This window comes from Carassius gibelio, chromosome A20 (assembly GCF_023724105.1).
Source record: "Carassius gibelio isolate Cgi1373 ecotype wild population from Czech Republic chromosome A20, carGib1.2-hapl.c, whole genome shotgun sequence".
Taxonomy (NCBI): Eukaryota; Metazoa; Chordata; class Actinopteri; order Cypriniformes; family Cyprinidae; genus Carassius; species Carassius gibelio.
In genome coordinates, this window is record NC_068390.1 from 7,107,236 (window position 1) to 7,130,416 (window position 23,181).

At 39.4% G+C, this 23,181-nt stretch overlaps 1 protein-coding gene across 1 annotated transcript in view; it reads right to left on the reverse strand.

Annotated features, from left to right (window-relative positions):
• The window catches only part of LOC127938186 (rho guanine nucleotide exchange factor TIAM2), a 42,131-nt gene extending 20,483 nt beyond the window's left edge, over window positions 1-21,648 (reverse strand). The window contains exons 1-5 of the mRNA XM_052534623.1: window positions 21,514-21,648; window positions 1,697-2,827; window positions 953-1,388; window positions 594-766; window positions 268-492 (exon numbers count right to left, since the gene is read on the reverse strand). Coding sequence (XP_052390583.1) covers window positions 268-492; window positions 594-766; window positions 953-1,388; window positions 1,697-2,827; window positions 21,514-21,558 — 2,010 coding nt within the window. The 5' untranslated portion in view covers window positions 21,559-21,648. The remainder of the gene's footprint in view (window positions 1-267; window positions 493-593; window positions 767-952; window positions 1,389-1,696; window positions 2,828-21,513) is intronic.
• Between the last annotated feature and the right edge of the window lie 1,533 nt (window positions 21,649-23,181).

Consider the following 23,181-nt stretch of genomic DNA (forward strand, 5'->3'; position numbering starts at 1 on the left):
CAGGATTTCTTTAGAAAACCTAAAAACCTAGAAGTTGTAGATAATCTACAGCAGGAGTCAGCAGGACATGGGGGTGTCAAGTCTGAATGCTTGTACTATAGATAAATGGATGCTCTGAATGCATTGTGCTGTGGTTTCTGTACCAACCAACATCAATGACTTAATTGCCCAAATTAGCAAACCACTCATCTGAACTACTTATTTTTGCCCTTTAATCTTTTGAAACAAACCACACACATATGCATAAACATCCGTTTTGTTCCTCACCTGGCTCTCAATAGCCTTCCTGTTCTTCTGGTCGCTGATGACAGACAGCTGCAGCTCTGCCATCTTCTTCATTTTCCCATCCATGTCGATCTTCTGCAGGAGAGCTCTGCTCTGGCCCTTCAGCAAACGCAGAGTGTCCTCCTTCCTCTGACGCTTAGCTAAATGTGATGCACTGGCAGAATGGATGGCCGTCACCCAGTTCTCCAGGTCTGTTTGATTAGCAGCCTGCAAGTAACAGGCGAGCAATAAGAGACAACTTAGAGCCAAAAGTCCACATTGTGTAAATGGTGTACAGTGTACTATATTATATGATAAAAGCCACATGCCTGAAAGAGATAGACATCTCCATAGGCATTGCTGAGGCAAAAGACATGCTCTTTCTTGGGATGCTCGGGAACTGCCTGTACAATACTGTCCTCAGCAAGCACTGCATAACGTGGTGAGCATTCCTGCTCAGGGGTGGTCTTTCCATTGGATTCACCCAACAAAAGTGTACAGCCTACAGAAGACAGGAAAACTGAGATAGAGCTCCTAATAATGAAGAGCAAACATTATCCATTACAGCTAATTTTTAAGACTTAAAAATTAAAAACTGAATTGGCTGTGCATGTCTCACTTGCTGAAAATTCAGCATTGGTGTTAATCTGCATTTCTTGTCTACTTGACCTCAAGTCCACCATCTTACCTTTTAGCGTGACCCAATACTGCCTCCACTTGCGCCTTGCTACCAGCTCCAGTTTGCGGTCCTTGTGGAGGTTAATGAGGGGCTTAAAAGCCAACCAACCAGCCCTCCGTACAACACCTTGCTCCTTCTCAAACAGGAGGTCCATTTGCTCCAAGGAGCCCATTGAGCCACTGCTGCTTTCTCCTTCACCCTCCCAGACCTGGAGTCCATCAGCAGTTCCACTGCTGCTGCCAGTCTCTAAGCCCTGCATAAAGTTCTCATAGATGTTCTTCCTGAAGGCCGCACCCTGGTTCTGCTGTCCAAATGGGCCCGTTGAGGAACCAGGGCAGCCCAACTGTGTTTGGGAAGACATGGGATTCCAAAATGGTCTGGATTCCTCTAGTGTCCCCCCAGCTCCACAGCTGACAACCTCTGTAAAGTCCAGAGTACTTGGTTCCTGAGGTTGGGTAGACATGAAGTGAGAAGAGAATGGCAAATGTTAACATGTATATGTTTTACAAGGTTTCCACAATGTTGTGAAGTTTTTCACACCCTTTAGTCTTCCTTACAACTTTTACAAACAATGGCAAATCCAACAAGCAAACAATTTCAAAGCATTTGAAACTTGTTGTTTCAGAGAGCAATGTTATCTAAAAATGCTTTACAGCACTGAAGAATATCGACTTCAACTAAAACACTATTTTACACCCAGAACACTGAACCGAAAATGGAATTGTAATATAACTCCCTGATACATTTTCTCACCTGCAGCCTTCGCTTCTTCCTGCTCAGACTTCCTGTCCAATCGCTGAGGCGGCGGATGCGACTCTTGAGCGAGTCCTTCCTTGCATTGCCATCAGGAACTCCTTTTCTGCATGGAAGGGTTTGTGAGGTGTAATTCTGGGTTTTCTGACTCTCATCCTGGGAGTTCACATCCATGGAAGCAGTCAGTGAGACTTGAAGGTGAGGAGTCTCCTCAAGCTGTTCCGACGCTAGGATGCCCACGGTAGGGAATGGCACAGTCATGTTGGGTTTTGTGTAAATTTCAGATAATCCATTATGTTCCAAATGAAGGAGCACAGAGTCTCCAATACCACTGTCCTCCTCAGCTCGGTTAGCATTGTACCCATTACTATTGCAATCACTGCTTGCATACTGACTGCCATGAACTGTGGCTTGGCAGGTGGGGTTGTCCATATGTTTCTCAGATTGTGCTGTATTGTATCCATTAAAACATCCAAAATCTACAGTACGTGTGGATGAGAGTGTGGTATATCCACTACTGTTGTCCGAAGGTTGGTTGGTGGTGAAGACGTTATCACATAGATCTTCTGTTCCATTCCCCCATGGCGAATCATACCATGAACCCTCAGAGCTAAGAGAGCTCCCATTACTGGCCCTTTGGGTAGCATCAACAGGTCCACTGAGACAGCTGCCCAAAGACACAACATCCGCCTCCCTCCGTGCATTGGTAAACTCTACCCTCAGACTTCCATCCTCACGAAAAACAACTTTGGGACTGCTCTTACAGTCTTTAATCTCAGAACTGGTTCTCTTCATTGGGGCCTGGAGGGCTCCAGTCTGTTGTTTGTAGCCTACAAAGAATCCATTTCCCTGGAATAAAAGGTTGTCATAGTCTTTGTGTCTCTCTGAAGGTACTTTGTCACTTGATCCCCCTTTAATGCAGTCATAATGGTGGGAGATGTAAGGTTGGCTGTTCTTGTGTGGTGAAAATCCATTTTTGGCCTTGTATCCAGAGGTGCTTTTAGTGCTCCTCCACCAAGAATGTGGGGAGAGTGCCTCCTCTTTTGAGGTGTGCAGCTTCAAGGAGCTAGATTTTCCCTTACCAGGGATGATGAAATTGCTAGAATGACTATCTGTATTTCCCATTCTGATCTGTGAGAAAAATAGTAAACAAACATCAAATTCAAAGTTAAGCATTCCATGCCTTAATCTTTCTACCTAACTCTCCATATAACTACTATATGCATCTATCTGTCTAAAATTCTATCCAGTCAACTGTTCACTTATCACCCATCCATGCACCTACACAAAAACAAACAATGTTAAGACAATAGTATTACATAGTATTATATATATATATATATATATATATATATATATATATATATATATATATATATATATATATATATATATATATATATATATATATATATTTTTTTTTTTTTTTTTTTTTTTTTTTTTTTTTACCTGTAATAAAGCCAGTTGTCAGAGCATACAAAGATGTTCCTTCATATTTCTTTTACATATATTCCTTTATACTGGCCATCCTCTCTTCCCAATGTTTTCTACGGCTGACTTCTGTCTGCTCCTGCCTGATGAAGCATCTGACTCTCACTGAGATCCTCTTCCCTTCACTGTCTCTCTGCCACAGCTGTTCCTCTCTCTCTCTCCATCGCTCATCTGTGGAGAAACAGAGGAAGGGAGGGGCATGTGTCAGTAACACAGAGTCAGCTCTTGTGCGTGGAGCCTGCATTGTGAAGCCCCACTCCAACCTCCAACCCTAAATCTAAATAGACCTTGTGCTTCTGTCCTGCCACCACATTCCATGACGTAGCACCGCAAGCTTTTACAAGGATGGACTACATAATGTTTATTTTCAGGTTAATTTTTCACAATTTTCACTCAACACAATCCCTAAAAGCAATGTCTTTGGACTGTTCACTGAATCTTTTGACTATGTTTGGGGTAGCATTGTTTTGTCTTAATGCCAGAAGAGGATTTGGAAAATATCTGTATATGAGAATTTTATTGGTGGCAGGATGAAGTGCTCCTGAAGTGCTGCTTGGGAATATTTCATATCCTGTGATCTTTACTGAAATTTAGAGGTGATAAGGGACTTTGGGGTTCAGAGGTAGCAAAGCCATCCTGCCCTAACAGCTCAAGAGGATATGGAAAAAAACACCACCCTAACCATGAACTCTAACCCAGAAGTGAGCACTGAATGCCACCAACACCATCTTCTTTCACACTACTAAGCTTCAATGAACATTGCGCTTGAGATGCAGCAGGGAGGCGGACGGCTGCTTCATTATGAAAAGTACCAGCAGGCGGTATGATGTTATGCTTCCAACACTGTGGCTTTGTAAGAGACTGAACACAGAAGCAGCCAATGAGCTTTGTCGGTTCTAAATGCCGAGCTGCAGAGGGCTGAACCAGGGCATTGTGTGATGTGTGTCCTGTCCCATTCAAAAAATATGATCTGAATGGCAGTCGCTCACATTGTGAGCTTCTTTGTGTGTCTCACTGGCCATCTGCTGCCCCTCAAGGAGTGAGATCAGTCACCTTTGACCCGTGGAATTCACTCATCCCAAAAGAAGTGCAAGACAGCAGTGCCAAACTTTACTAGGATTCAACAGACTACAGACTCCGTCCACACGGAGACGCGTTTCTGTGAATACGCACAAATTTTGGATCGGATAGGCGTTTCGTCCACACGGATCTGGCGTTTTCATCAGGTGAAACCGCTATTTTTTGAAACCGGGTCCCAGAGTGGATAAATTTGAAAACACCGTCTTTGCGTTTTCGTCTGGAGGCTAATCCGTATATTTTTCTGAAACGATGACGTCATCAGCCCACGTCTCCCCCCTAGTCAGACACCTCTACGTCACGTAACAACAACAAAAACATGAACAAACACTGAACGATTGTCTTTTTATTAACTAACATTAACACTGATTAATAATAAATGTATTGTTCCATGTTAATTTGTGTACCACGCGCAAGGTTTATGAGCATAGTCCAAGTCTTCTTCTCTGTTTTTAGTGTATCTCTGAGGCAGAATTACAGCGCCACATACTGGTCTGGCATGTATACTACATTATTATGCGGTTTCGTGTGGACGCGGATATTTCTTGAGACGAGGAAAAAAAAGATCGGATTGGGGTGAGCTCCGTGTGGACGGGGCCTAAACCAAGAGCTGCTATGTGATAAGTCACTTGACACAAGACACTTGTTAAAAGATGTGTGAATTTTGTTTTGTATAGGTCTTTTCCATCTGCTCTTGACACCGAGCATCACAGACTTTTCCACATTGAAATTGTGGCATATGTCTGTCACTTCTCATTCTTACTTGTGCTGTCGTTTGACTTCAGAAAACTTTTCCACCAGTCATATGGCCTGCTTTTTTATTATAATTTTTGTTAATTTTTAAAGTGAATCATCTTACAATTTACACCTGCTGTACATTAAAACAGCAAAAGAAAAACTAGACCTACACTGCAAAAGGTGGAACCCAGCCATATCTAGAATTTCAATGGGTGGGCTCTTTAACTTTGCAAGCAAACACCCAGAACCTCCTAGAATTATGGTGGTGAGTTTTACACAGGCAAGTTCCATTCACATTTAATTCAGAAACTATAAAACTATAGTTACAAGTTAAAGCAGGACAGTTTAATTGATTTATTGCTTGCAGTTAAAGGCGACCAGGTGCACATTCACATAATCTTACTTTAACACACAGTGAACACAGTCTTGCTGCTCCAAACCAATGAGTGATCACAATTCTGCAGCCTGATATAAAACATGTACACATCTACAAACACATTACACCCAGCAAACAGTGATTATGTCTTCCTGGCTCGAAGAATGAGGGCATTATAAAAGTATGTATTTGTATAAAGAACAACTCTAAGCGGTTTTGGGAGGGGTGGTTTTGGGTGGTGGAGGCAGCTGGCCGCCTGGAAGACGTGACTGGGCTTCTTGTTTGACCCAGCATGCCATAACTGCCAGCACACCATGTTTAAGACAAACTACCACACCAAAGACAACACACAGCACCAAGGAGAAGGAAAAGGTAGAGAGAGAAACCATTGTTGGTTCCAAGTGTTAGGGTGTGATCGCTTTCTAAAAGTAATGGGTTGGTTCAAAGTAACAGACAGGAAGTGTGAAGTTGCCCTATGCACTCACAGAACACACACACACACTCACACACACACATGTTGGTGCACGTGGTTTATGGGGACTCTTCATAGGCATAACGGTTTTTATTCTGTACAAACTGTATTTTCTTTTGCCCTACCCCAACCCTACACCTAACCCTAACCTTCACAGGAGTTAAAAAAAACTCATTCTGAATGATTTATAAGCCTTTTGAATTACGGGGACACTGAAAATGTCCTCATAAATCACCTCCTCATTGTAATACCAGTGTCATAACAATGTCATTATACAAATTTGTGTCCTCATTAACCACAAGCTCACAAAGTATATTTTCAACCTTAAAAGTAAATATGAATTTACATTTAAATATGTGCTTTCAAAAGTAAAAAGGAACTCCCAAGTTCAACTAATTTAATTTAATATAAATGTAATCCATAATACATTTTACTTAAATGCAATAAATTGTCAAAAAGTGTACTTATTGTTCACAGGAAATACAGCAAAACTTGGCAATACAGGAAATATGCTTACCATTTGCTTTGGCTGCTGTTACATCAGTAATGTCAACAGTAATCGACGAAGAGATATGATGGGCCAAGGTCTGTGTGCTATCAGACAAAGGGTTTACCTAATACATACCCACCATCAATACTAACTGAATAAACTGTAACAGTGATTCAATCTGCTGCCAGTTACCACCAAATTGTTTCTGTTGGCGTTATAGAGCAGTCGAGTCAAAAGCAATTTGTGAGAATTTGGTGCAGAAGCGAGACAATGTAAATGGTGCTTGCCCATACAAAACTCAGCACCTTGATACTAGGGCGTTATATGTGTTTACTAATGTCAACAAGCCACATAATTTGAGGTACCCGTCTGTAGTTGAAAACAACTGCTTAGCAAATATAACTAATTACATCTACCTAAATGTTTAAGTGTATTAAATATTAAAGGACACACCAAGATCCTTGAGTTCACACCACAGCCATGAACCATTTGCTATTTTCTATTGCTAGTCACAGAAGGTTGGTATTATTGAGAGGGAAATTCTGCGTCATCGCTATTTTTGTTCTGATTTCCTGAAAGAGAAAGGAAGAGTCTGGGTGAAAGTGTAAAAAAAGTTAGCGCTGTCTCCTTTTAAGTGTATAATGGTCTCAAAGCGAACAAGGACTAAAAGGCACACAGTTCCATTAAAATATAAATTATTTTGAAAAATACATATAATGGAAATGAAAAGAAAAAAGGGAATATATGGCTGAAGGTGTGTTGCATGCCTTTTCCAGACAGGAAAGGAGTTGTGTGCGTCACAGAACAATCCATAGCGGAAGGAAAGCACTGCAGGCCAGTGTGAGCGAGCTCACAGGAAAACCATGCTGAAAGGGGGAAGATACGGGTAGGGGACAACTGTGCGCTGGAGCATTTATCATGGGAAAATGCAGGGATGCTTGGGTAAGACAGGTCTGGAAAGACACTAGGACACAGGAAGCCAGGCTTGACCTGTTTCCTCCCACTTCCTGAGACAGACACTCTTTCCTAGCCTGTCAGTGGGAAGAAAGGCAGAGCATTTGATCATCTTTTCTTAATGGGACAGGACACACATCCCACAATGCCCTGGTTCAGCCCTCTGCAAATGAAATGTCTATGAGGAGTTTGTCTTTGTTTTGATTTACATGATTTGCTTGAATTCTGTGGGTCTCTTCAGTCCAGACGCCACTATATTGTTTTCTCCTACTTAGTTGCATTCAGAAAGACCGAAAACTCTTTATGTTAGTCAAGATTATATTTCAATAATAAATGATAGATCAGCATCATAAATTTGGCTTCTATAGCTCAGATCAGACCAACAAAGTTTTATACAAATAATGCTATGATTTCAGTTGTGGAAACCACAGAATAAAAATATCCTGACAGCATTGAACATATTTTAGAATAATGCTAAATTACATAAGAGTTAAATATTCCTTCTAAAAAAAAAACATACGTAAGAAAAAGTACTTATTACATAAATTAAATGTAATTATCTGAACGTAAGAGTACTTTATTCTGACCCAAGTGAGAACATCTTTATACATGATTTCATAATTAATTCTATTGTCTTTTAAATATGGTTAAAGTGTATTGCCAAATGTATTGACAAGCATTTACGGTAAACTGAAATAAACTTTAATGTAATTTAAATTGAAACATTTATGACATATTTAAACATTTGTAATTACACATTTGTAACTATGAAGTTGCAATTTAGTATGTTTTAAATATATTAATTTTGAATGTTGAAATAATCAAATAACACTGCAGTAAAATCATAGTGAATCAAGTGCATTACCTGTGCTTTAGTATGTTAGTAAACATATCAAGTGTACTTATTTAAAGCATGACAAAGCATTTTAAATGTACTTTAAATAAGTACACAATACACATTAATTGTACTTACAGTAAGTGCACTTCTTCACAAGGGATCTCTGACTTCTGACCCACATATTCTGTTTTTCTAGACTCAGATGAAGTTCACACAAAAATGGCAATTTAAGTAGACGCAGTAAGAATGACTGGATCGATCTGCAGTTTTTGGAGTATTCTAATATTTTGCAGTTTTACATTGCAAGGCTGTATTCATTGGGACAGTATGTGTTACTCTGTAGGACTATCATTTGGCCACTGCTATGTTTTAGCACCTGACTCCCACCAGCTAACCACACAAACACACAGTTGCTGTCCACTAACAGACAGGATGCTGTGGTTACAGCTAAACCTGAGTAAACACAGCTATTCTACACCTTAAACACATCAAACCACACATAACCAACAAGCTCCAAATGCATTTATTATTTGCTTAGTCTTCATTGCTAGTATTAACAATGACAATTAACTATGGAAGAAAAATAATGACAAATGTCTTTGAAACAAAAAAAAAGCATGTTGAATTACACTAACTGAAAAAATAATGCATTGCATTAACCGTGCTTGCATTTTTATCTCTTGAATCTATTATCTATTAAAAGACCAAACAAAGAATACACCTTACTGATTATGCAAACTATATACAGGCAAGCAGATTGAAACCAGAATAATACACGCTGAACATTTTCCATAAAGAAAACAATTAACATAGTTTATTGTCTCATAATAACAATTAACAATTAATTAACAATAACATCGATTTGTTTTCAATGGTTGCAGTATAAAAGCTTAAAGCCCTGTTTACTTCTGGCATTTACATTCCTCTCAGCATGTCTGATCACAATTGATCAAGCAAAACATTTTGCTGTTTACACCTGATAGTAACATGCATCTCAAATGTGCCTCCTTGTGACCAAATTTCAAAGAGATCTCTAATTTCATGAGTACTGTACATACATCATAATTTACGCTAGGTTAAAGATGCACATTTAGGCCAAACACCTTCCAGGTATTTCTCTCTCATATTAACAAGGAAAAGAGTCATTTACTTTGGTCATACACTGTTCTAGAGTGTTTTCCTGTCAGTGGGGCACTGACCAATCAGAAAGGGCATTTTTTTAATTTCATAGAGAAATCAGTCCACCCATCCATGTCTGTTCCGGTTAGGTAGTTTGGGTCAAACATGCATGGGAACAAGGTTGGTGTACTATTTCTTACAACAGTTCAAGAATTCTACCCAACAAAGAACATCCATAGTAAGGGTTTCAGTATACTTCATTAACCATGTACTGCTCCATCTAGTACACAGTTTAGCATGCAAGTTTTTCAAAATATCCTCCACTGACCGTGAGTGTCTATGAATATGTTTGGCGTGTGTGCACTTATTGGACCTCGCATATGCGCTGTTATCTGTGCAAGTTTCTGCAAACACAGAAATCGATCTGATGGTGAAAATCACATCACACAGACTTTCAGTGAGCCGAAGTGAAATATAGACAAAGTAAAGTACACTTTAGGCTAAAGAAAACCCATCTTCTGATCCAAAAGTCACCTCTGTTGGTCAAATGGAAGTTTGTAGAATCAGCTGCACCCTTGTCGGCTGGTGCTCATTAAATGCTTCATTTCTAACATTGTTTTCACATTCAGTCATCCTCTTCTGCAAAAGAACCTCCTCTGGGCTGAAAGGAACGTGTAAACAAACCCAAAAGGACCCTTCGCTCTTACGTAACAGGGCTGCAGATTGTGGTTCCTGTCTACACCAAAAATCTGATCTCACCACCGGTAATTTAAGAGCCGTGCCTCTTACACAACACAGCACGAGCGCAGGACAGAACGGAAAATATTGTCGGAGAAAGACTCATAAATATAGAGGAGAACATGTTGAATCAGAACATCAACTACCCTGTACACATCTGAATGCATTACTAGCTAGTTGTGTTCTCTAAAGCAAGCATCACCACCACACATGAGTGTTCGCATGACATACGTTTGAGAAGCTGACACATCTTGCGATGCATGGAAGCCCAATATAAAGTCTTATTGTAAGATACTGTCGCAATGATGAGAGAAAGTGTCAGTTACAAGAAATAAAGTTATTCTGAGTCAATTGACAAATCATAATGACAAGAAATAAAGTTGCAATTATATTAAATAAAGTGAAAGTTATGAGATACAGTCACATTGATGAGAAAAAGTAGTAGTTACAAGAAATAAAGTTGCAATTCGAAGATATAGTCACTTTGTGAAATAAAAACTCATAATGACAAGAAATAGTAATTAATAGTCAGAGAAAAGTCGCAATTACACAAAATGAATTAACAAATTAGTAATACCTTGGCAACCACCCGCAACACCCTAGCAACTTCTGTGTGAGTAAACAGCACTCGTATTTCTAGTTTGACTGTGAATTATGGGTCATAGAGGTTCACGGGAAGACTTTATGGGAAAGGGGGCTCTCATTAATCTTGCAGGATTTCAGAGCTTCCAGTTTATCATTACACTACTCAAGACTATAGGGCTTAAAACTGCATTTCCTCTTCAGGAACTCGAGCTGCGACGATGACGCTTTGGGGAAATGCCTCCAGCGTGACGTCTCTGAATAACGTGTGTAATCAGTCCAATGGATGGGCTAGACATCATAGGTGGGTGATGTCAGAGACCAGTAAGCATAAAAGCATGAGCGGCGAAGCCGGTAACCATCTTTCTGCTTTCAGCAAGAGATCTGTTTAGATCTGAGTCTTATTTAGTGTAGTTTGTCCACTGATAAACTCCATCGGTCAAAGCTTCAATCAAGAGAAGTTTTGGGCGAGAGCAGGCAGCGTTCAGGTTGTGTTTTCCTTGGCAGCAAAAAAAATAAAAAACAAAGAGTAGGGACACACGCAGTTCGTGTGTTGTCTGCTTGAGAGTGAAGCGCACAGTGTCAGCTCTCGAGGGAGTTGACGGCTGCGATGCGAGCGTTTTGCTTCACTCTCAGAAGGCTCTTTTTGAGGAGGGTGCCTTCACTGGCGTTTCTCACGGTGCCAGCCCCGCTTTCGCCGAGGCAGAGTGGTGGTTGTGCTCGTGGGTTTCGCTTTCGGATCTGTTGGAAGGAATGTAGAAGGGCAAGTCCCTATCTTCTTCCTTAACCACCAGATCTGGCGCCCGCTCTCGGGGGTTTGGAAGCTCGCGTTTGCGGGAGCTTCACTTTCACTTTCTCTCTGGTAGAAGGCGTCGATGAGCTCGCCAGTTGCACAAGCACCAGTTACACAATCATATTATGCCTAATATTATAATAAGCAGCATTAATGAGGAGTGGTGCTCGCGCAGTCGGCTTTCGGGGGGCTGATTGTGCTTTTCTCGCTGTTAAGTGCTCCGCTCTCGCCGGGCACGCTCCGAGGAGTGTGTCTGTGCATGCGGTCTTGTGGTCACGGTCGCGCTGTTGCTGTGGCACAGTGGTGACCGCGACATGATCTGGTAACCGGGTTGGAGATGGCTCATCTTGGCATTGTTGACTTGTCTGGTTGTTGACTACATTTAAAGTTAGATGTACAGGGGCTCTTGTGATGTAATTTCTTGTGTGAGAACACGTGTTCACCTCTCTTCCTCTGAGGAGGTTGAGGCGGTCAGGGGCTGCTGGACGGAGCAGTCCCAACCGTGTTCCAGCCCCTCGTGCCGGGGGTGTCACTTTTGTACTCTGCAGACGCTAGAGTCAGAGTGGCGCTCCCAGGCCGAAGGCTTCTAGTGGAAAGCGGTTCCGGACCGTAGTTTTCGCTGAATAGCCTTCGTCATAGCGTCCTGACACTTAAAGGATGTTTTTGAGGGCTAGGATGTTTTGAGGGCCAGCTCCCGCTGGGGTAGATTGGTGTACACGTTGCCCATCTCTCCTCAGTGCCTTCAGGAGATCGTTCTGACAACCCTGCCAGTGTTCTCAGAGACTGCTGGGTTTGATGGCAGCTATGTCCAAAGTGAATGCTATCGGGCTGCTGTACATGAGACCCCTACAGTGGTAGCTCAAGACCAAGGGGTTGTTCCCGAGGGGAAACCCACGGTCACCCAGTGGTGCCTACGTGCCTTAGACATGTGGAGAAAACCTTGGTTCTTGTCCCAGGGCCTGGTGCTGGGAGCTCCTTGTCGCCGTGTAATGCTAGCGACGGATGCATTCCTTACCGGCTGAGGTGCAGTCATATATCTACCCGAGGATGCTGGCCGTGCTTCAATTACTACTTTACTTTCTCCCAGACCTAAGAGGTCACCATATGTTGCTGCGCACCGACAACACAGCAGTGGATTTGTTTGCGACTCGAGAGACATCGCACTCTCCCTTCTGGCTTCCTATGACTCACCCAGCCCCAAAACTTCCTGGGCCTGATTTCTCTTTTTGACGGCACTCCATGGGAGGTTCCCATCAGGAGAGCTCTCCTCTCGCAGGAGCTTAGAGGCTGCAGGTGTGGTCTCTGAGGAGGCACAACTCTTAGCTTCCGGTTTCTCAACCGAGGTTGTTGAGAATGTTCTCCAATCCAGAGCTCCCTCAATGAGGAAACTGTATGCCTTGAAGTGGAAGCTTTTCACTTCTCGTTGCGGAGACCGCAGCTCGACCCAGTTAACTGCCCGGTTGGTACAGTGCTGGAGTTCCTGCAGGCTCTCTGCAGTGTTGACCCACTCCACCCTGAAGGTGTCACAGTGCCACACTTCCGGCATCTCTGGCCGGTGCTTGCTTCATCCTTTGAGGCTAGTTACCAGCTTCGCCACTCATGCTTTTATGCTTCCTGGTCTCTGACATCACCCGCCTATGACGTCTCGCCCATCCATTGGACTGATTACACACGTTATTCAGAGACGTCATGCTGGAGGCGTTTCCCCAAAGCGTCTCCTTCCTTCGAGGAACCAGGGATATATACGTAACCTTAGACGTTCTCATAGATTTCAAACAATAATCTAATACTATATTCACGATATGACAAACTATAATGAAGTGATTAATAAAAACAGCATTAATGTTCTGTCAATGCAACTATTTCTGTGACTACCATGGTAGGCAAACAAGACTCTAACTAAGTGAAAAAATGCAGTCTGACTAACTTATAACCAAAAGTTTGTGGTTTGTTTGAAAAATGCTATTGCAGTCCCCCTTTTTCACACCCTGCACTTCCAGTAAACATCATATTTCGGCAGGCTAGCCAAAGTCCTGATAAACATTTGTCTGGATGAGGAAGAGAGTAAGAGTCCTGTCCTGGAAACTGAAAAGAAACACTGCATGTGTAATTAAAAGCAGCTGTGGCTGAAGGCTGATCCTTATTCAGGAGGGAAGGCCTGGGAAAAGTGGATGATGTCATGAGGAACCCATCTTAAACGGTTATATGTAGCGTTTCTGTTTATCACCAGAGGGTTGGAGCATGCTGGGAATAAACCCATCTCTTAGTTTGTGGTAAATCTAATTAGAGAAACCAGAGAAAACAAACTGTTAAAATAGTGATGGCCTTATACTTTTCTCTAACTTGAAACAGTGCTGTTTCTTTGAGAAGTTGTGGTCATCTCTGAATTTACAGTAATTCTGAGATCATTTGATAATGTGCGGCACAAAGACAACACACTGGCATACAGCTTTCCCAAGGTCCGTTATTAAAACACAAGCGGGATGCTGATAAGATCATATTTTACAGTTAAACAGCAGAGAGGCTGATTTGAGGTCCTTGAGTTTCCAGTGTGGTGTAACCACAGTAAGCCCCTGAACCGCTCAGTGCCCCCCTCACCCAAACGGACGCCGAGACTAAACGACCTATGGCTCCCAAAATTACAGTCATGGGCACACAGCACTCCTCATTATTATATGCTACGTGACTAAAACTCCCTATTTCTTGGAAGCTTGTGTGTCCGCGTGAGACAATAACCAACATAATTTACTAAGAAATTAGTTTACAAATTAGTATAGGGTTGCAATTAAACAAGAGCTGATGATGATCAAATGCAGATAATCTACTAACAACATAGGTGCAAAGTGGGTTAAGACATGCTTTTTTGAGCATTACATAATGGTGCAAGTACCAGTAAATTGACTAGCACAAACCTTAGTAAATCATGTTGCAAGACTGATTTAAATACTCTCCTCCAAATTAATTTTGCAACTAATACATACAATTAAGCCACAATAATTCATGCTTTTAACCCTACTTCAAAAAGAAGAACACGTGGACTTACCAACAAGGAGGTTAAACAGAAGCAAAGGTATCGACTACTTAAACGCAAACTATTCTTGCATTCTGTCACATTTGCACCTTTTGACTTAAGTGGTTAGACTGGGTTAGGGCCAGACTCCAGAATCAGCAAATTCACCTTAATCAGCGCATGCCAAAAAATTAAAAAGGGGGTTCGGGTTTGCCAAGGACAATGTCAGCCCTGTTTGATTTGGACTAATGTGAATTCCCGTTCACCATGTGTTGACTTTCCACATAAGATCCCTGCTGGATGTTCAATGTATCTTTGGCTTCCAGAGCTGTGGGTGTTCAGCTGAGCGGTCAGGCACGTGCTTGAGCTGGACTCGGTTTCATACTGGTGTTGAATGTGAAGGATGGTTAAGATGTCAGACTTTCTACTAAATACAGATTTACATTGCCTTCATTTTGGATTTGACTCATATTGATGAAGTCTGCATCATTGAATCTTTTCTACTTTTCTATTTAATCTGCTTTGAAAAGCACAAAATAAATAAAGGTGACTTGACTTTAATTCAGCATAATTTCTGTACTTCTTTCCTTCTCCAAATATAACACCACTGCAAATGGCAATTAACCATTTTCATACTATTTTCAATATTTCAGATTGCTTTCTGCCTTACAAAAGTACATTTTTAATACATACTAAGGACCTGCAGGAAATGCAAATATAGTTTAGTATGTATTACATGTACTGTGCAAACATCTAATCAGTTTTCATAGATCATAATCCTCTCAACTACATTACACAAATTTTCAGTCAGAAGTTTAAACAGCCAGTCTGTTCTAGTAACTGGCCTCTATCAATTTTGGCAGCGCTGGTCTGAGGGCATGTGGTGACACTAATTGAATTGAGCTGGGCTAAAATAAGCTGTGAAGATGTTATCACGCCTTCTCCAGTGTTGTACCGTCTCCATGGCCTTTGTACAATTACATGCTTCTGCTGGACCCCAACAAGCGGCCCAGTGTTGAGTTTGAGCCAGGCTTAGCGAAAAACAACAGAACTCAAGGAAAACCAATACCTATCACATTCCTCCATCACAAAGAAATTGGGTCTCAGCACACAAAAATGGGGGTTAATTAAGGAGAAAATCCAGTGAAAATTCTGCAAAGCAGCAGTTCAGACATCTGGGAACAGAGGGTGCTTCTTCCAGACCACAGCACAAAGGCATCAAGGCACTTTAGAGGGTGGATTAGGGCTGAGAGCCCGCAATGACTAGCAGTGGAAAAATGAAAACAGGACAGACACGTGACGCATGCCAGGTCCAGTCTCTATTCTCTCTCTGTGACACTCTCCTCTTTCCTTTTCTCTGATAAAAGCTAAAGAGCATGGTAATAATAACCTTTTCCAAACAGCTGGCTAACTTAGTCAGCAAACATTTCAAAACCAAACTGTTTGATGGACATTTGGCAATTCAGTCTGACCAGTAAGTTAAATATCCTTCACATCAACAAAATAAATGTTGCCTGACAAGAAAACACTATATTAATTATACCTTCAGTACAGCATCTTCAACAAAAGTGAGCTGCAGTGGGGAAAAGTGCATTTACTTATACATTTCTTACATATAAATGTTCAATTCAAAGTATAGTATTTAAGTTTCTTGAAATAACTCATCCTAACAGCTGTTAAACTTCATGTACTTCATAGAGCAAGTGTGCATGCATTCAATTAAACAAAACTTCTAAGAGAATTATTACTTATAATATTCAGCAAATTTTTGTTGGGTGTCAAATGTAATTTTACATTAAATCACATTTAACTGTAACTGTATTGGGATTATAACAAAGACTCCACTAGATTTATGAATAAAAAACTAACAAGCTGTAAAGCATTAAAGAAGCTTTTTTTTTTCTTTCACCAACTCTAACCTGCATTGCTTTTACTTATCATTAATTATTTATTCATTTGATCTGCTTCTATAAGCTAAACAGTTCTTGTTTGTTTTGTTTTGATCATGTAAACTATTGTATAATTTATATTTAAATTTCATTTATATGCAAACAGTAAAAAAAAAATTTCAACTATACTTGCAAGTGATATAATATTAATAAATAAAAGGTGACTTAAGTGTACTTAAAGAGGTTATGCTTTCATAGTTGTTTTTTAAGACACTTAAGTACACTTTTAAAAAAAGCACTTTGTAATAATACCATATCTAATAAAATCATTTTAAATTAATAATACATTTTATAATTTTATAATTTATAATTTAATTAATAATACATTTTAAATAATTATAAATTAATAATATTTTTTCATGCTTTAAAGAAGTACACTTATTTTAAGGTACTGACTAACATTCAAAACCACATGTTCAGTACTTTTCATTATAAATTCTACTGTGTTATTCTATATTTAATTTATTAAAGGTAATATGTGACCCTAGACCACAAAACCAGTCATAAGGATATTTTTTATTTATTTATTGAGATTCCATTGATGTATGGTTTGTTAGGATAGGACAATATTTGGCCGAGATACAACTATTTGAACATCTGGAATCTGAGGGTGCAAAAAAATCACAATATTTAGAAAATCGCCATTAAAACTGTCTTCTTAACAATGCATATAACTAATAAAAAATAAAGTTTTAATATATTTACAATAGGACATTTACAAAATGGAACATGATCTTTTACTAATATCCTAATGATTTTTGGCAAATATAACCCATCGACTTAAAGGCCGTGTTGCAGGGTTAATTTTTCAACAAATTTGTGCAATTTGCTTGTTGGTAATAAACATTGAAACTGTTATCCATTGAATTTTATGTTGTTGGGTATCACAAAACGGAATATAATATGAAAAAGTAGGTACTATCTTACAGCGGTTTGCAATGATTCTCCTTTCCCCCACAATGCATTGCATTACGTCACATTGGGGAGAGAATTTACCAAAGCCCGCCTTGAGAGCATTGAGAATGACGAGAGAGACGAGAAAGTAGACGAGAGTATTCAGATAACGCAGATTATAGTTAAACAGATAAATACATAGAGATAGATAGATAGATAGATAGATAGATAGATAGATAGATAGATAGATAGATAGATACAGAAAGACAGACAAATGGATAGATAGACAGACAGATAGATATCGACCAACAGCGACCAAAACTCACTCACTAACTTACAGCACAAGCTTTTCAGCGCAGTTTCCATGGGACAGCACACACACAAGCACCTGCCAAACACAGCGACACACACGCGGCTATGTTTGCAACAACATTTTCACCGGAGGAAGAGATAAACGCTTAGAAACGTCCATATAGCTAGCATGATGCCTTTTATTTCTAGATGACAAAGTTTACCAGTACTATGACATTATGACAAAGGTTACCGATACTTATCTGAACTAACGTCATGATCACTGCCACTAGATATAAAGAAAACCTTGATTTTTCACTCTGTGCTATTCAATGCCAGTAAAAAATAAATAAATGTGTCATTATTGTGCACTGCTGCTTGTAGACTAGCTCCAGTGCTTGCTGCGATGCTAAATGATAGCAACTCACCAGGACACTTCACCAACCCTCCACTCATTCTCCTCGGACCATGCATTTAATTGGCTTTGACGGCCATCAGTTCTTGCCAATTCCTCATTTACCCTCTCACGTCTGGCAGGTTCGAAATTATATGGCTGCGGGTCATCATACATGTTGGCTCTTACCATCTCTTCCTCATCCCAGTCAGTCGCCATAGTTCTGAATACTAGACTGAGGCTACCTCTCCTCCACTTCTCCCCAACGTTAGTTACATCATCACAGAATTGTGTAAAAAAAAAAACAAAAAAAAAAAAAACGTAAAAATCTGGTATTTAAGACCATTTTTGAGACATTTTAAAAATGACATACATATCTTGAGTGATTTATGTACCCATTAATCGACAGTGGTGGTTAACCTGCCACATGGACTTTAAGACTGCTTTTGTGGTCCAGGGTCACTAATATTTAAATGTACTAAACTACAACTAAAGTTCAGCTAACGGTAATTGCATTTAAATTGAAACTACACTACATCTTGATTTTATTTTACATTTTTATTCAATGAATTATCCGAAAACATTTAGTTCTCGTAATTCATTTAAAGTACTCGAGCATGCTAAAAAGTACTTATTTTTCACAAGCTAAAAAAAAAGACTTAAAATATAAACTAATAAGGTCTGTGCTGTTAAATCTATAAAACAATGACCACCCCAGCATCCTTGTGATCATTGTGATATGACCTTTGTGCAGCTGAGAGCTCCCAATGCTTCATTAGTATTCCAGCGGAAAGGTGACGTGAACTCAAAAGGTCACCAGAGAATGCCACAGTATTACAAACAAACAAGAGCTTTCTCATTTTACCTCATTTTAGAGGAGTACTTTGTTAGAAATCTAACAAATGTACACATTATAAAGTGATGATGCTTATATGATGCTAGTAGGATTATTCCTGACCCATCAAGTGCTCTGTGTTAATCGGGACAGGTGTAACAACTGAAGCTCAGTTCTGAGGAGGATTTTATACAGAGGTGTATACAGCAGGGAAGCAATATTAAATGCTAATAAAAATGCTGGACAAGAGAAACTTTGGACGGAGATCAGATGCACAGAGACATTACAAGCCCAAATGACCCCTGGACAGAATTCAACCTAAGAAATGTTAGACCAAACTCAGCATGACGATACTACACCGCAGCTCCATGTGCTTACAATTAACAAACAATTATCAGCTGCATTAGCATCACTGAATAAACTTGGCACGCAGACGCCCACACACCCAGATGTCCAGGTGCAGTTACCTGGCTCTTACAATCAGTTGAAATCAAACAACAAAGCTACTTTGTCACAATCAAGAGATGGAGTCTAACTGCGGGTCAGCAGTAAATTTAGTGTGTAGTGTGTATGCATGAGGCTTCTGTGCCAAAAGGGGAAATAAGAATGCATCTCGATCAGTTACCAGAACCAATGATGTCATACTTGGATTAATGTGAATGCACGAATGTGGGAATGCGATTTGAAATCAGAAGTTTGAGTTCTCTGTAGAAACTTTTGACTGGAACTCTGTTCGGACTCTGAAACTTGCAGGAACCACAACAATTAATATATGAGCAACTAGTAATATATTGTTAATAGCACTTCTGTTTGTCTGTGTCTCACTAAACTTACACAGTACTATCCAACCTGTGGATGTGATACTGCTTTTTATGTTTTTATCAACCTTTTATTGCTAACACTGGACCTGTCCGTCTTGGTTTTCTGACCTGTGTACTGGAACACGGTCAACTCGGATGTGATGTCACTCCCAACTCCGCAATCCGACTTCTGAGGTAAATGGAAATGGAGCATAAAATGACATTTGACACCCTGAACGTAATTATGATATCAAGACGGTTGTATTATGCAGAATTCTATACTGTATTTTAACACTGTAGCCTATGGTCACACTTTGGTTCTATGGAACGGGCTTTTTTATTTTTGGTTCTATGGAACGGGGTTTGTAACAGTATAAGTTTGAATAAATGATGATGGATTTTCATTATTGGATTTTTCATCATTTTAACCTTTAGGTCTGAAAACAACAAAAGCCTGCTTAGAATAGTTCACCCAGAATGGTGCCATCTATTTACTCACCCCCTCACATTGTTCCAAACCTGTATGAACTTCATTTCTGTTGAACAGAAAAAAATAAGGTGTTTTGAAGAATGCATGGATTTCCACTGTTTTTTTTCCCCCGCAATTATGGAAGTCAGCTGCTCCCAGCAACTGTTTGGTCACCAATATTCTTAAAAAATATCTGTTCGACAGAAGAAAGATAGAAACTCACTATGGTTTGGAACAACTTGAGAGTGAGTAAACGATGACAGAATCTTTATTTTTGGGTGAGCTGTCCCTTTAACCAAACATTTTTAGAAGAGAATGCCAAATATAGTATTTCTGATGCATACTGTCACAGGCAAAACGCCAATTACAGTTTAAAATATATCAGAGTGCACATTCCATTTTGATGTGGCTGTAAAAACTGCAAAAAGACAGTTTGGTTGGATGCCAGAGGAGTGTGTGTGTGTGCTGTGATTATAGGGTAGTGTTTCTAAGACAGAGCCACTTTGGAATAAACCTTCTGCTGCTGCTGAAGACGCTTGTATACTGTTCTGAGATGAGCTTCCTCTACCAAATCCACAGCTTTATTCATAATAGAAGGGTCTACAGCTGATGTTTGGGCCCTATTCATTTCAGCACAATCTGGGAATCCAGCTGGTCTTTGGATGCTCTGTAAGATCCATAACAAACACTATGAAGCGGCGACAACAAAGAAGTGTGCACACACACACACACACACACAAACACAGCCTGGAGATGGGGGGTGGATAAGACTCTTGAAGACACAATAAAGAACCATCAAGACTCTTCCTGAGCAATATGCAGTGGATTTTACACAGTATATATCATTAATAGCTTTGTCTTATTAACTTAAGGCCCCAAATGCTATTAAAGAACACATGGGTTGAGATTATACTGCTCTGATACTTTAATCTTTATTTTCAAAAGTATATCTTCCAAAACGAGCATCCTTTTGGAAATATTCGGCTGTAGGTGTGTTCGTGCCATCTTTCTTCAAAATAATTACCACTTGGTATTTCCAGTTAAATAAAAATCACTCATTTTTAACTGTTGCTTAAGTGTCCAAATAATTTGGGACCTATGTGTCAATGATGTGCCATATTCTTACAGTAACAGAGAACAAGAAGAGACACATGAGAAAAATAAGAGCTCAGTGTTTGTTTGTATCTATAGTAAATACAATTGCAGAGAAAGAGAGATTCTTGGGGAAATAATTATGCATATATTCATGTTGGGAGGATGATGCTACTACACTATCCTCGAGCCTGACGCGCGCTGCTTCATAATATTGCATCTATCAGTTAGTTATATGTCTCCTTACAAATGCTGATGGTTTTTTAATGATATAAACAAACTAAAATATAATCTAAATTAGACGAAAATGAATGTAAGGCATACAAACTTCTGTTAAGCTCAACCTTTGACAGTTTTAGCCTCAAATTTCACAGCCTTTACACTGAACTAATATTAAGAAAAGTTATCCACTCACCGCGACTGAGATGAAGACAACTATTGGGCAATTAGTTATTGTCATTAGACAATATAATCTTTAGACAACAAAATCCTTTAATGTGACATAATCTTCCAGGAGAAGTACATGTCGTTTTCTCCTCGCGCGCAGAACGCCAAATGAATATGATCCAGGAGCCAAAGCGCGCGCGCCCTGAAACCACGCCTCCACCCTTCCCAAACTCTCTCTAAAACAGACAGCTGAGTTGTTGTTCACATTCCTGATGAAGTTTTTCACTAGCTTCAGAGCAGTTCGCGTGAGTAATGTCACTTCACTCACTGTTTCCTTCCACCGTGTCCGAACGATGTTTTTTTTTTTTTTTTTAATTTGGATAATTTCAATGAATCTAATGAAACGGTTAAAAAAAATCACACTTTTTTCATCGGACTTTACATTTCCGACATTATTAATTGCAAAAAAAAGTAGTGGAAATATGTTTATGGCTGACAAACATGCAAAAACCAAGAGCTGTTTATTTGACAAGAGACTGAACAGTTTACTAACTTGACTGAACTGAAAAAAAGTAAAAAAAAAAAAAAAAAAAAAAAAACAAAATTAATATAGCTGAATCATCCTAAATATATAATATATCAAAAATAATAAATAATCCTATAAAATATTTCCAACTCGAAAAGTACTTTATGTTAAATCATGTGTAATTATATCTTTAAAGTAACAATTGCAGGTTACCACTTTTTGCAGTGTGTGACCTGTTTTGACACATGAAATTACATTTGTGAGGAAAAAAATATTTAAAAAAGAGATTAAGAAATTGTGTTTTTTTTTATTACTAATAATAATAATAATAATAATAACTATAATGTTATGAACTATTCATGGAAATCAGTCTGACTTCCCATGACATCTGTCACAAACTCAATATTACCAACATGAGCCTGACCAAACCAAGAGCATTTTTAACAGTAAAGCAGCATTTCACACAAAAATGAAATTCCTCTGATCATTTACAGAAGGCCATTGTATGGCCTATAAATGCCTAAAGTAAAACTTTTTTTTTTTTTGGTAGCTTAAAAGCATCTTATTTTATTATAAAAAAGCAACATCAGTATTCTTCAAAAGTTCTCCCTTTGTATTCAGTGGAAGCAGATGTGTTGAATGTAATTTTGTGATCTATTACTTCACTGTCCTGTGTTCTTAAAGGCGGACCGTCTAGACTCCAGAGACGGGACATTCCGCACATCTGCGTAAACACACATTAAGATATCTAATGTGTTAACAAGAAAGGCCTGATTTCAATTTCTACAAGACACGTTGAGCTCTCTCAAACAAATTCCAGACTGTTTTGTCCACAAAAACAACTTTTTTTTTTTTTTTACTGTGCATCGTCTACTTCACAACTTTGCAAATAGTTTACATTCACAGCGAGCATCACATGTTGCATGAAAGGCCATATTCACGATGGCATAATGAGGCACTTTAAGAATATTAAGGAAACTGAATTGTTGTCAGGTTTAATGGTCAACAACAAAGTCAAGTGAGTTTTAAACTCGAAAACTAGTTCAATCAGTCACTTTCAAATTCCATTTTTATTCTTTCAACCAGTCTTTGAAACACATGCATGCAGGATTGTGTAGTATATCCTCATTTATTTTCCACAGGCAGTTTAATTCTCAACCAAACCTCTGA